The sequence below is a fragment of the Apodemus sylvaticus genome, chromosome 2 (assembly GCF_947179515.1).
Source record: "Apodemus sylvaticus chromosome 2, mApoSyl1.1, whole genome shotgun sequence".
NCBI classification, from domain to species: Eukaryota; Metazoa; Chordata; class Mammalia; order Rodentia; family Muridae; genus Apodemus; species Apodemus sylvaticus.
In genome coordinates, this window is record NC_067473.1 from 161,243,410 (window position 1) to 161,256,304 (window position 12,895).

Sequence of the window (12,895 nt, forward strand, 5' to 3'; positions counted from 1 at the left end):
GGAAGGGGTTTATTTGGCTTACGCGTCCACGTGGTCATGGGAAGTCAGGGCAGCGCAGGCAGAGCCTGTCATGACCGGTGCTCACTGGCTTGTTTGCCAGGACTTGTTCAGCGAGCCTTCTCAGCCGACCCAGGCTCACCTCCTCAGGGGCGGCACCACCCGCAGGGGGCTGGGCTCTCCCTCATTAGTGGTTAATCAAGAAAATGACCCACAGACTTGCCCTCAGGCCAGTCTGATGGAGGCGGTCTCTCAGTAGAGGGTCTCTCTCTTCCAGGATGACTGTGTCAGGTTCACAAACAAACAAACAAACAAAAACCCTAACCGGCACCCAGGGTTCATAACCATAGCTTCATTCCACAGCTGCTGTGAGACCTTTAGAAGTCATAGCGAGTCCCCCATCAGGGTGGGCCAGTCCTGTCTTTCCAGAGCAGAGAACATCAACAGTGTTTATGCAAGTTCAGTGAGGGACTGAGACCCAGGGCGGACATGGAGCAGGAGTGGGGGTGAGATGAGGTAATGGGTGGGGCGGAGCTTTCTTGGGGGAGGGGGGGAATTTTAGAGTAACCTATTATTTTGTTCAGTGTAATTTCTTCCTTCCTTCCTCCCTTCCTTCCTTCCTTCTTTCCTTCCTTCCTTCCTTCCTTTTTTCCTTCTTTCTTTTCTCTTTTCTTTTTTCTTTCTTTTTTTGTATTTTTTCGAGACAGGGTTTCTCTGTATAGCCCTGGCTGTCCTAGAGCTCACTCTGTAGACCAGGCTGGCCTTGAACTCAGAAATCCAACTGCCTCTGCCTCCCAAGTGCTGGGATTAAAGGTGTGCACCACCATTGCCTGGCCAGAATAATTTCTTATTTATATGTTTGTTTATTTATTTATTTATTTATTTGGTCCCACCGATGGTACCAGAGACTTGTGCATGCTTGTTAAGTGCTCTGTCGATGGAGTGACACCCTAGACCTCCCACCTCCCCCACCCCCATTCAGGATAATTTGATGGATTATAATTTATCCCTGTGATTTCACCCTGAGATTCAAGACCAGTCTGCTCTGAACCCTGCAGGAAGAATGATATCTACAGTGGCCCTGGCTAACAGGCAGCTGGGAACTTCTCCCCCATGACAGTGGGCTTTGAGGTGCTTGGACTTACCTGGGATTCTGTCCCCTGTTCCCCCAAGGTCTGGGAGTGTCCAGTGGTCTGTCCACACCCTCGCTGGGCTCTCTGGAGGTAAACCAGTGCCCGCCATGGACTGGTCAGTAGTGCTTTTTAGTCAGGTTTCCTTCCTCCTGTGTTGTCCTCCTGCCCCTTGGCAGGTGACCACACTGACCAGGGTCGGAGAGGCTTGGCCCTGAAGTGAATAGGCTTCTGAGAAACCGTGCACCGCCACCCACCCATGGAGTAGCCTGTGGTGTCTGAGTTCAAAGCACTCTTTGCCCACTGTGGAAGGTCGGGCTGGTTTAACGTCTCTGTGCTCTGTCTTCCTCCTCTGTCAGCTGGGAATGACAAGGGCCATCAGGGCCCAGGAGGTGGCTCCCAGAGAGACTATGGAGATCACTACCTCGCTTATTTGGTCAGAATTACATTACTGAGTAGAAGGCCGGTGTCTGGAGGAGCTGGGTGTCTACAGGAAGTCTGTCTTACCTTGCTGGAGGCCTGTGGACTGACCTTCCTGTGGGGATGGCGGTAGGAGAAGGCAAAGGCCATTAACTCTGGCAGAGCATCCTGCCCAGGGCCTAGCGCTGCTCACTAGAGGGTTTGTTTGTAAGGAAGAGGGTGTGTCCATTAGATGAGAGCTCCTGCTCCTCTTCTTCCTCCCTCAGCCCCTCTTCCTCCTCCTTCCAAATGACAGGGATCTTTACCCAGGAGCAGCCTTGCGTTAACATTAGAAGGCTCTATTTTGTACTCTCCTTTAAGAACCTCTTACTTTCCGTTCATCTCGAGTCTGGTGGCCGTCCTTTACTCTCTGCCTGTGAACAAACACCCTAGCCACCAGGGAGCCTGAGTCTGGCCATGTGGCTTTGTTGGATGTTTGGTTGGATGTTCTGGTTCCCTCGGCCAGCTCCTACCCGGCAGCTCACCAGTCCATTTCCCCAGATTTCCTGTGTTTGCATCTTGGTCCCTCAATTGTACCAAGGAGATAAGCCGCGTATAATATTTAGACTTCTGATTGCTGAGAAAGAAATCAGCAGGGGGAGAGCAGGAAGCCTGATCAGAGGATTAGATTCCAGGCTCGGACTTTTTGCTTTCAGAGAGTTACGGTGCTTTCTGGTTGACCCTGCTGTCCCTGGGCATTGTGAGAGACTGGAAGTCCAGTTTTGCACTCAGATAAGAGTGTTCTGGAGAGAATGGAGATGGCTGGGGGGAAGAATCCCACCCATTTCACGGCCGCCAGGTCAAGGCATTTGACATAAACGACCGCATTGCTCTGTTTGTTCAACCACAGTGATTTTAGAAAAAAAATATCCATTTCGAAAGGCCTTCCTGATGACATCGCTGGATTCCAGGACGTTCACAATGGCTTGGGGTGACCCTTGGCCCCATCGTGCGGCCGCTCAGCTCTCCACCAGCATTTAGTCCACTCCTGCCCCTTCTCAGGACACGGTGTGGGAGGAGATGCGAGAGTGAGCTGGGGCCTTCCTAGTTCCTTCAAAGTCCACCAGGCCGGTTTCATTCACTGGGCATCCTAGCATCCTGGAAGGGAGCGGTTGCCCTGGGGACCAGACAGATGCTTGTTAGTCCCTTGGGGCTATTTGCCCTTACCCAACCTTCAAATGCTTCAAGGCTGGATTCAAAGTTGTACATTTATCCTTGCCCAGCACTGCCTGTTACTGAGAATACCAATGTGGTAGCGGACAGTGCGGTTCCCTCTTTCCTATCCTTGTCATTTTGGCAGCAGGAACCACTGTGTGGCTTTTCAGGACCTCCAGGTTGTGTTAGGACCCAGCGTCAGCCCTGGAGATGGGCACAGGTGGAGGCATGGGACTTCTCAGAGAAGTTTCCAGGGCTGTGCTGAGGAGAAAACCTAGCTTGTGGAGTCAGAGGTGGTGGGTGGCAGGAGGCCCCCCTTTCATGGGACACGATTTCTGTGGAGTGACGGTGGAGGATGAGCAGAGGTGGCACAGACAACTCAGCCAGAGACTGGCAAGAGGGCACGCTGCCTGTTTTAACCGCAGTAGGTCCATTGCGGTCTTCGAGGATGGAGTTTCCCCAAGCTGGTGGAGATATTGGCAGGGCCTCTTCTGCACGGATAATCCTCTAAGGCTCGTACGAGGTCAGGGTTGAGCCCTGGGAAGATGGAGTGGCAAAGTCGTGACTGTGTAGGAGGGGGAGCATAGAGTCTCCATCTGCGGGCGTATCTATCTATCAGCTTGGGCTGGGAGCTGGCCTGTAAAGGCCAACACTGCCCGGTCATGCCATGTGTAGATAGCCTCCTGCCTGTGCCATGCTCCTCCGGAACCTGCCCCTGCCCCTGCCCCTGGCCCTGAACAGGTTTCTCTGTGGGCTAGGATAGGGGCAGGGATGGAGCCTTTGATTGGCACTGGGCCGGTCTCTATTTTTCCCACCTTCTGATCTCCATGGCTCTCCTGGGGTGAGGCTGTCCCCAGGCTACTCCACATGCTTCTAGGCAGCCTCCCCTGTCCTGTCGAGCAGACCTCTGCCCAGGCTTCCAAGACACCATTTGCAGCTCTCCTGGCCTTGAGCCGGGAAGTTTGAGGCCTCAGGCGAGCAGTGTGTGTGTGTGTGTGTGTGTGTGTGTACAGTGTGTGTGTGTGTGGGGGGGGGGCAGTGCAGACACTCAGCTCTGAGAGCTGCAGGTTCAGGCCCTGACTCTAGCACAGACTGAACTCAGCTTTCTAGCTGAATTTTTTCTTAGCTGCCCTGTTTATAAAACGGGGTGTCAACCTGTACTCAGCTTGAGAGTGGGAACTACCTGACTTAGACTCCTCTGCCCCCACTCAGCCTTGATTGTCACAGGGAAAGGGTACCTGGGAACTTTGGTGAGGAGCACCCCATTTTCACGTGTACCTTACCTTGCCAAATTGTAGCCTCTCCCCTCCCCTCTTCTTCTGGGTCCCTCCAGGAGAGTGTCTTGTCACAGGCCAGTCCCACTTCAAGAGCTTCGACAACAAGTACTTCACCTTCAGTGGGATCTGCCAGTACCTGCTGGCCCGGGACTGCCAAGATCACACTTTCTCCATCGTCATAGAGACCGTGCAGGTGAGCTGGGCCAGGCTGCTTGTCAGAGAGCTGCAGGGCCTCGTGCGAGAAGGCCGTGAGTGTGCTGGGGGGCCTGGGCACCTGTCTTTGCACAGGAGGGAGCCCTTCTTCTCGCCTTCAGTGACTTCATGCAAACCTGGTCTGTCTTTACCTTCTTAGCTCCTGAGAGATGGCTACTCTTTGTTATTCAGAAGGGTCACACCCCCTCAGGTCTAGTCCATGGCTCCCTAAATCTCTGCGTTTTGAAACTGAGGGCTAAGTGGGGTGGGGAGCATCAGGGTCCCCTCTTTTTTTGTGTGCTCTGGTATCAGGTATGCACTCTCCAGCTAAAGAAGCAAGGATGAGGACATTTATAGGCAGGCCTTCTACCCTAGGGGAAGCGCTGATTGTTTTGGGTTATTAGGGCCAAGGAATAAGAATTGCTGAGGGTTTAGCAAGGTTTATTGTGAAACCCTGTGCAAGGATGGGAAAGGGTGTGGCTAAGGCTTGGGTTTGCGACCTCCTGGCTCAACTCTGGGCACTCCAATCAAACTCTGTCAGATTGGAATTGTGCTGCTGGCGAGGCCCACGCACTCTAGAGTTGACGCTGGGTCCTGGCCTGGTGGGGGTTGTGGTAAGGTGGCTCTGCATCTCTATCTCTCAGTGTGCTGATGACCCTGATGCTGTCTGCACCCGCTCTGTCAGTGTGCGGCTGTCTGCCCTGCACAACAGCCTTGTGAAACTGAAGCACGGGGGAGGCGTGGCCATCGACGGTCAGGATGTCCAGATTCCCCTCCTGCAAGGTAAGCTCGTGCCCACGTCCTCTATACTGTGCCAGCCGGAGTCCGTGCCTGCTGAGGTACTCAGTGCTTTCCTAGGAACCTGATGAAGATTTTGATGGGGCATGTGGGGAAGTGCCCTGGTACTCCGACTCTGGAAGAAAAGAGGACTTCCAAAAGCAGAGGTTGACCCAGTTCAGAGGACAGGGTTGACAGACAAATGGTTAGCTCAAAGGATGTTACTTGGACCAAGTGAGAAAATTCTTCTTCTTCTTCTTCTTCTTCTTCTTCTTCTTCTTCTTCTTCTTCTTCTTCTTCTTCTTCTTCCTCTTCCTCTTCCTCTTCCTCTTCCTCTTCCTCCTCCTCCGCCTCCACCTCCTTCTTCTCCTTCTTCTTCTTTTTTTTGAGACAATGTTTCTCTGTGTAGTCCTGGCTGTCCTGGAACTCCCTCTGTAGACCAGGCTGGCCTCAACTCAAAAATCCACCTGCCTCTGCCTCCCAAGTGCTGGGATCAAAGGTGTGCACCACCACTGCCTGACAAAAAATTTATTTATTTATTTATTTATTTATTTATTTATTTATTTATTTATTTATTTAATGTATATAAGTACACTGTAGCTGTACTGATGGTTGTAAGCCACCATGTGGTTGCTGGGATTTGAATTCAGGACCTTCGGAAGAGCAGTCAGTGCTCTTAACTGCTGAGCCGTCTCTCTGACTCTGAGAAAAACTGTCTTGTCTCGTGTCTTCCCCCACATCACAGGAACTGGCTTTGTACTGAACAACTTCCAAACTCTACCTTCAAAGCAGCTCTCAAATCCCTTTCTTCCACGACTCCTCGCTCTCCTGTAGTCTATCTATAACTCTAACCTGGCACAGAGCAGATGAGCAACTGTGTTTTCATGTGTGTTTACACTGAGCGTGGCCCCCGAGGGAGCTGATGTATTCCTCCAGGACCAGGCAGGCAGAAGCTGTCTCTCATCTCTGCCTTTCTGCAGCACAGACTCTGCTCTGCTCAGCTCTGTACATAGCATCGTTCAGCTAGGAGGCCTTCCAGCCTGGAAGCCAACAGGGCCCAAGGCTTAGTGGTTGTCACAGATGCTTTCCTTCAACTCGGGAGGAAAGGGTTTATTTTATCAGACACTTCCACCTCATGGTTGATCACTGAGGGAAGTCAATGCAGGCACCTATGCAGGAACTAGGCGGGAACTGGAGCAGGAGGAAGGCTGCTATTGGCTTGTTTTCCAGGAAGTTCCCAGTTTCATGTTCAGTTACTTTTCTTATACCTGCCCAGGGCCAACCTGCCCAGGGGTAGCACTGCCCCTTCCGTATCAGTCAACAGTCAAGAGAATGCCTATAGGTCAATGGAAGCATTCTCTCTTGAGGTTCCTTCCAGCCAGGTGACTTTAGTTGAAAAACAGGATTCCCTCACCTCTCAGGATGCTGGAGCTTTTGCTGCCCTCTGGTGTCCATAAGGGGAATTGCAGGTCATGGTAGACCTGTGGCTTTTCTAGGAATGTATTCCCCTCTATCCACCCAGTTCACCATTCCTCCAGAGAGCTCTCCCACACCCCCTTCCTCAGCCTCATGGACATTTACCTGATTTCCACTCCTTGTTTGTCCTTGCCATAATACTTGGAGACCTCACTAACACAACCTTGAGACCCTCAGCACACCAGTCACCCCCGTCACTTCCCTATCTGAACTGACGCCCTGGACTTATGACTTCAAGGTGACCTCCGCATCCAGCACACGGTGATGGCTTCTGTACGCCTCAGCTATGGGGAGGACCTGCAGATGGACTGGGATGGCCGCGGGCGGCTACTGGTTAAGGTAGGTCCCTTTCCAAGCCGCAGCCTTGCTGGAGCCTGACCCTTACAAAGTACCCCTTGTGCTGTGGGCAAAATGGCTTTGTGTGGTAGGAGAAGAATTTCTTTCTCCTCACACGCTACACCCCCAGAGTGAGGAACAGGCCTCTCTGTGTGTGAGAAGCTGATGTTTGTTTTCTGGGTGCTCCCTGTCACCCCCGGGGTCACCCCTCTGCAGCCTGGGTGCTGTGCTGGTTTCCAGAACCGATGTCAGCGTCTCCTGTGAGACCCAGCGTCGAGGCAGGTTTGCTGGCTAGTCTCTGAGCTGCAGCAAGGCCTTGGATCAGGGCGTGTCCCCAGGCACTCACTGTGGGGAGCAAGGAGGGAAGAGCCAGATTGGGGTACTCAGCTCAGAGCCAGTATCCTGCCCATACGACATCTGAAGAAGGCCATGGGGGGATCCTCCACATTCCTTACTGAGGCACTGGAAGGACACACGTGCGGCCATGTCCTCTGGGTGATTCTAATCAGATTGGATAGGAACACGTACATTTCACTGGCCTTCCTGATTTGCTGGCCTTGCAAAGTCCCTGGCCGGTGTGCAGACCAGGAGCTGCTCTAGTGCTGCCTCATAGGGAGACAGCCAGGGGACATCGGGAGCAGCCAGCAGCCCTCACCCAGTCACAACACAGTGAGGTGTAGATCTCTGGCTGGTATCTGAAGGGGGCTTAAAAAGAGAGGATTGGGGGTTAAGGGAGTGTGGCATGGCGGTGTGGGGGAAGGGGGTGCCCAGGCAGGCCCTTGTCCAGGCACCTCTTCCCCCTGAGGGACCACACACACACAGGCATGGTATAGAATAGAGTTTATTCAGGGTAGAGAGTGGGAGTTACAGAGGCAGAGAGAGTAAGTAGAGAAGTGGAGTGGAGGCCGGCCATGCCCACGTGGAGAGGGGGGGAGGGGAGGAGAGCCCAAGGGGCAGAGAGGTGAGAGTGGGATGGGACAGAGCGAAGAGAGAGAGAGAGAGAGAGAGAGAGAGAGAGAGAGAGAGAGAGAGAGAGAGAGAGAGGAGGGGCAAGTAGCCCCTTTTATAGTGGGCCAGATCTATGGGGTGGGGCATACCTGGTTATTCCCAGGTAGGTGTGGGGTGGAGCTTAGACAGAATACCAACAGTATCCTCTGTTGTTAGACCACGGTCCTCACTGTTGGGTCTCAGGATGCTGTTGGATTCTTAAAAATGGCTGAAGAGTGTCCCGGAGATCTTTAGTGAGATTATGGCTACTGAGACTTTCCAGCTAATGGCTAAATCAAAGCTGAGCACAGTGACATCCCAGGGTTGAGGAGGAAGAGACAGGGGCTGGAGGGCCAGCCTGGGCTACATAATGAGTTTCAGTCAACCTGGGTTCAATAGCAAGATCCTGACACAACCAGAAAAGCAAAATCCCAGACAGCAAAAAGACGTTATACCAGAGGCATTAAGACACGTAACTCATTTATATCATAATACTAAACCTTGTTTCCTAGCAGACATTTGTAAGCACTTTTCTCTTGGAAAAATAAGTTAGGCAGGGATCAGGAGACAACAGTAGGCAGCAAGAAGAATACCATGGCCGCACATGGCTGCCGATCTCCTTAACGAGTCACTTAATAGAAGACAGCTGGGCTCTTACATCTATCTCTGCAAGCAATCTGCCACAGTGTGTCAGATCGCAGGGCCTCCGGAAAATTCCACTGTGTGCTTGTAAGCCAGCGAGAAGGGACAGACGAGAACGGAATGGTGGAACTATGAACGTGTTCAGTCTGGAAGGGCCTTGAAGGACCCTCATGGCTCCTAAGACAGCGCTTAAAGAGACAGCATCCTAGGTCACACCAGTGTGGTTCAGGTTTAAGTCAGGGAAGACCTTGATGCCGTGTGTGTGTGTGTGTGTGTGTGTGTGTGTGTGACACTTGGCATTTGTAAAACAGTCAAGGAAGGCCACGTGCCCACCTTTCTTACTTGCAAACATATCTGTGGGTCTGGAACCTTCCATATGCACCTTGTGAAGTCACAGCTGGGAGCTGGAAGGGGCTCCTAGAGATGACCATGGGGATCCAAGCCTGACCTATGAGGCTCTGGAACTTCCAGGTGGGGGTGGGGGTGGGGCGCCCAGTGTCGTTGATTACTCACAGAGCTAGAGTTGGACTCTTGGGCCTGGCTCTTCAAATCTGCATCGTAGAATTCAGCAGCGCCCCAGCCAGCCTGGGGAAAGGCTGCCATTGCTTGGTCCACTTGCTTGGTGTACACTTCGGGTTCAAACTCCGTGGCTCACAGCTGAGGTATGATGAGAGAGAGAGAGAGAGAGAGAGAGAGAGAGAGAGAGAGAGAGAGAGAGAGAGAGAGAGAGAGAATCTGAGCCCTGCATCCTTCCTAGTGTCCCCAGCAGGAGAGGAGAAAGAGCATTGCCCCTGGACGCCAGACATAAGCTTCTGGGGGCGTGGACTACAGCTCGGTCTGCCTTGCCGGGCCGTGGCCAGTACCTGTCCGCCGGACAGTTTGCACGTTCACTGTTGCAAACTTCCTCCCTTGTCTGCCGATAGGCATGATGGTCGTGGACGTAGGGAACGTGGCTCTGGGGGAATCCATCTGCTTGCTCTTTTCAGTTGTGCCACTCTCGCTGGGACCGTAGGCACACCCTCCTCTGGCCTGCCCTGCACCCTTCAAAGTTATTGAATAATTCCTAGAATCCTGGCTGAGTCTTCTTTGGCCAGTGGCAGCCGAGCAAGGATGGGGCTAGCACGGGCTACATAGCTTGCAGCCTGGGGCTCTGTCGTCCTGATGTTTCTTTTTCACCTGGGGAATTTGTTTTTTGGTGAAAATGATCTCATTAGTTAAGCGGGACCATGGTGGCACTGGGGACAGCTGCTCCAAGGCCCGGCTTCTTGCGGCAGCTGTCCCCAGTCTATTCCGGGAAGACCTGTGGCTTGTGTGGGAATTACAACGGTAACAAGGGAGACGACTTCCTCACGCCGGCCGGCCTGGTGGAGCCCCTGGTGGTAGACTTCGGAAACGCCTGGAAACTTCAGGGGGACTGTCCGGACCTGCGCAGGCAACACAGCGACCCCTGCAGCCTGAACCCACGCTTGGGTATGTGAGCCACAGAGCCCCGGGGTCTCCCGGGATCCAGGCATTCCGCGGGACGGAGATAGAGGGGAGGCGAAGACGGAGCAATGGGCCCAGCCTGTATTCTGACTGTTGACCTTTGAGTTCTACATTTGGCTCATTTCCTTTTCAAAGTTTGTTTATTGAACACCCCGCATCCATGGGTGAATCCTGACAAGGGAGAGAATATTGATTGGGTCGGTTCTGGCCCGGAAAGGTCCCAGTTTAGAGTAGCAGTGGGCGCGGGAGCTTTAAGTCGAATTGTTGTGCGACAGACGCGCTGCAGTGACCCTGTGCGGACACGGCACTGCCACATCTCTGCTGTCGCCAGCTTCTGCAGCTCTGACCACCGCCTCCAGTCAGGGGGTCTTTGGGGAACGCACTTTATCCGTTACTGAGCCAAACAAAGGACAGTAAATTGGCACCAGAAGCCAGAGCTAGATAGACTTATTTTTGCAACAAATGTCCACAGAAAAGGGAACTGGTTCAGTTCGTGGGGAGGGGGAGGGGAGGGGTGGGGTGGGGGAGGGGGAGCGGTGAGGTATTCTGCACAGGCTCTTCTTTCTCCCCAACAGCCAAGTTTGCGGAGGAGGCTTGCGCGCTCCTGACATCCTCCAAGTTCGAGGCCTGCCACCGCGCAGTCAGCCCTCTGCCCTACCTGCAGAACTGCCGTTATGATGTTTGCTCCTGTTCCGACGGCCGGGATTGCCTGTGTAGCGCAGTAGCTAACTATGCGGCTGCGTGTGCCCGAAAAGGCGTGCACATCGGGTGGCGGGAGCCAGACTTCTGTGGTGAGAATCCCATGACCAGTTAACCTCCTTTAGGTAACCAGTTCAAACTCTTCTGACAGCTTGTGGGGCTGGGTCCACCTGTCCTTTTCAAAGGTACTTTCTTTGAATTATTTCATTTGCAAACGGGCCCCAGTGACAAACTGGGGCCTGCAGTTCGTTTGTAGCCATTTCTCCTGCTCTTGGCTGGTGATGGAGTGGGTTTCTGCATAAAAGTAAGTTGGAATTCCGGTTCCGGCCTAAAAGTTGGAACCCCTTACAGAAGCCGTGGAACCTTGGAGTGAGCAGGAGCCAGGCTGAGATTGCCTGCAACTGCTGCCACCTAGTGTTCATTCCTTGTATGAGCATGCCGTGGAGTGAGTTTGGAATGCTGGAATCTTTAGCGTGTAATTTCAGGCAAGACAGACGTGGGACCGGGCCCACGTCTTTGGCATTGTATAAAGTTATGCAGCGTTGAATAATGCCATTGTCCTAGTTGACTTTGCATCTGTCCTAAGCTGTGATAGATTCCTGCCATCACAGATGGTCTTTGCTCCTGCACCGTGGTTCCCTGGGCAGTTAAACCCTGCTTACTGTTTTATTGTTTTTTCCTCTGGGGACATTTGGCTGGGTGTCCAGGCTCAGACAACTGGGAGATAGAGTCTCGAAGCTTCCTTTTGAGACCTCCCTTGGAGGTGCCTATCGATCACACTGAGTGAAGGGACGGAGGGCCGGGACAGCTGAGGAGGACTCTGGGGGGTGGTGGTGTTCTTGAGCAAAGTTTTACAGAGGTGCTTTTGTGACAGAGAGGGTTAGCAGAGCAGGAATGTGGGCAGACAGTCTGGAGGAGGAAGGGAGGGGGAGCTCTGAGTTTTAGGGTGAGGGCGTCAGATTTCCTTAAGTTGGAATTACACAGGGTCATGAGCCACCAGGTGAATGCTGGGACCACACCAGCATCCTCTGCAAGAACAGCCAGTGCTCTCGAATAGCCGAGTGGTCTCTTGGTCCCCCAGTATTTTTTTTCCTCTTAGTTTGTGTTGTCATTTTGGCTGTTTGGTGAGATAAAGTTTTACTCAGGCTGTGCCAGGATTCATGATATTGAACTCAAGGTAATCCACCTGCCTCAGTCCCGGGGAAGCAGGGAGACAGTAGTTAGGGGAAGTGGTAAAAAAAAAAAAAATAACATTATGGATTTGATGAGACGTGCGTGTGTCAGGTTGGTGTCTCACGAGGTTGTGTTTGGAGTCCTAAGCAGTCGCTGATGAAAGATGGGACGAAGTGGGACATGCTCTGTTCCCAGGAGAGATGGATGAAGCCAGCAGGGACGAAGGGGACCCGGGTGCCCTCCTCTTCCCTCCAGCCTGGATGAAGGGGACACTGACAGCCCAAAGGATGCAGTACAGACCTTTCTAGAAGTTCACCTGGAGTTTAGCAGCTCGGTCCCTGAGTAACTCTGATTCATTCAGTGACTCTGAACGTCTGTTTCCTCCCTAGCTCTGCCTTCTAGCAAAAGGGGAACCTACTTAGTCAGCGCTGTTCTGTTTATGGAAATGCTTTTGTCACCCATCACTATTAGGAATTCTTCACTTGCCATATGCAATGTGATGGGCAACATCATAAGGCTGGGCTGATTTAGGACATTATCCCGGAAGGTCAAGAGCCTTTGGGGACATTCTTTCATCTCTCAGGAGCAGCAAAGAACCTCCACAGAAGGGACTATGGGTGGAGCCGACTGGCACTGTGGTAACAGGAGTGATTTAGTTAAGGACTTCTAACTCCTGGGCCTCTCTGATACAGCTTCAAGTGTTGGCTTGCAGGAAGGAGCTTTTTAAGGACTAGAGTCTGTGAATTATGTGACTGATGGCCTTGCCTTCTTTCTCTGAGCCCAAGGAGAGTGGACCAGATCCCTGAATTCTGGCCTCTCCCTCCCTTCACTTAGAGAGGAGCCCAAGTTTCCTGTCTCCTGGGCCCTGGCCTGGCTCCACTTTCTTGAGGAATAGACAGAGTTCCCAAACCATCGCCTACATTCAGAGAAAAAAAAAATGTCATTGCACATGATCAAGGGACAAAGACATGCCACACAGCTACTTTGTGTAGTGCCCAAAAGACTCAGTCAGGAGCCGCTCGCCCTTCTCTCCTTGTAGAATGGTTGTATCCATTGGGAAGACAGGACCATAGGCTCCCTAAAGGCAGGGGCCAAGTCTTTCTTTTCATC

At 52.6% G+C, this 12,895-nt stretch overlaps 1 protein-coding gene across 1 annotated transcript in view; it reads left to right on the plus strand.

Moving 5' to 3' along the window:
• The window catches only part of Vwf (von Willebrand factor), a 137,571-nt gene that overhangs the window by 41,552 nt on the left and 83,124 nt on the right, over positions 1-12,895 (plus strand). The window contains 5 exon segments of the mRNA XM_052174915.1: positions 4,075-4,211; positions 4,855-4,993; positions 6,702-6,802; positions 9,703-9,898; positions 10,489-10,704. Of these exon segments, the coding sequence (XP_052030875.1) occupies positions 4,075-4,211; positions 4,855-4,993; positions 6,702-6,802; positions 9,703-9,898; positions 10,489-10,704 (789 nt within the window).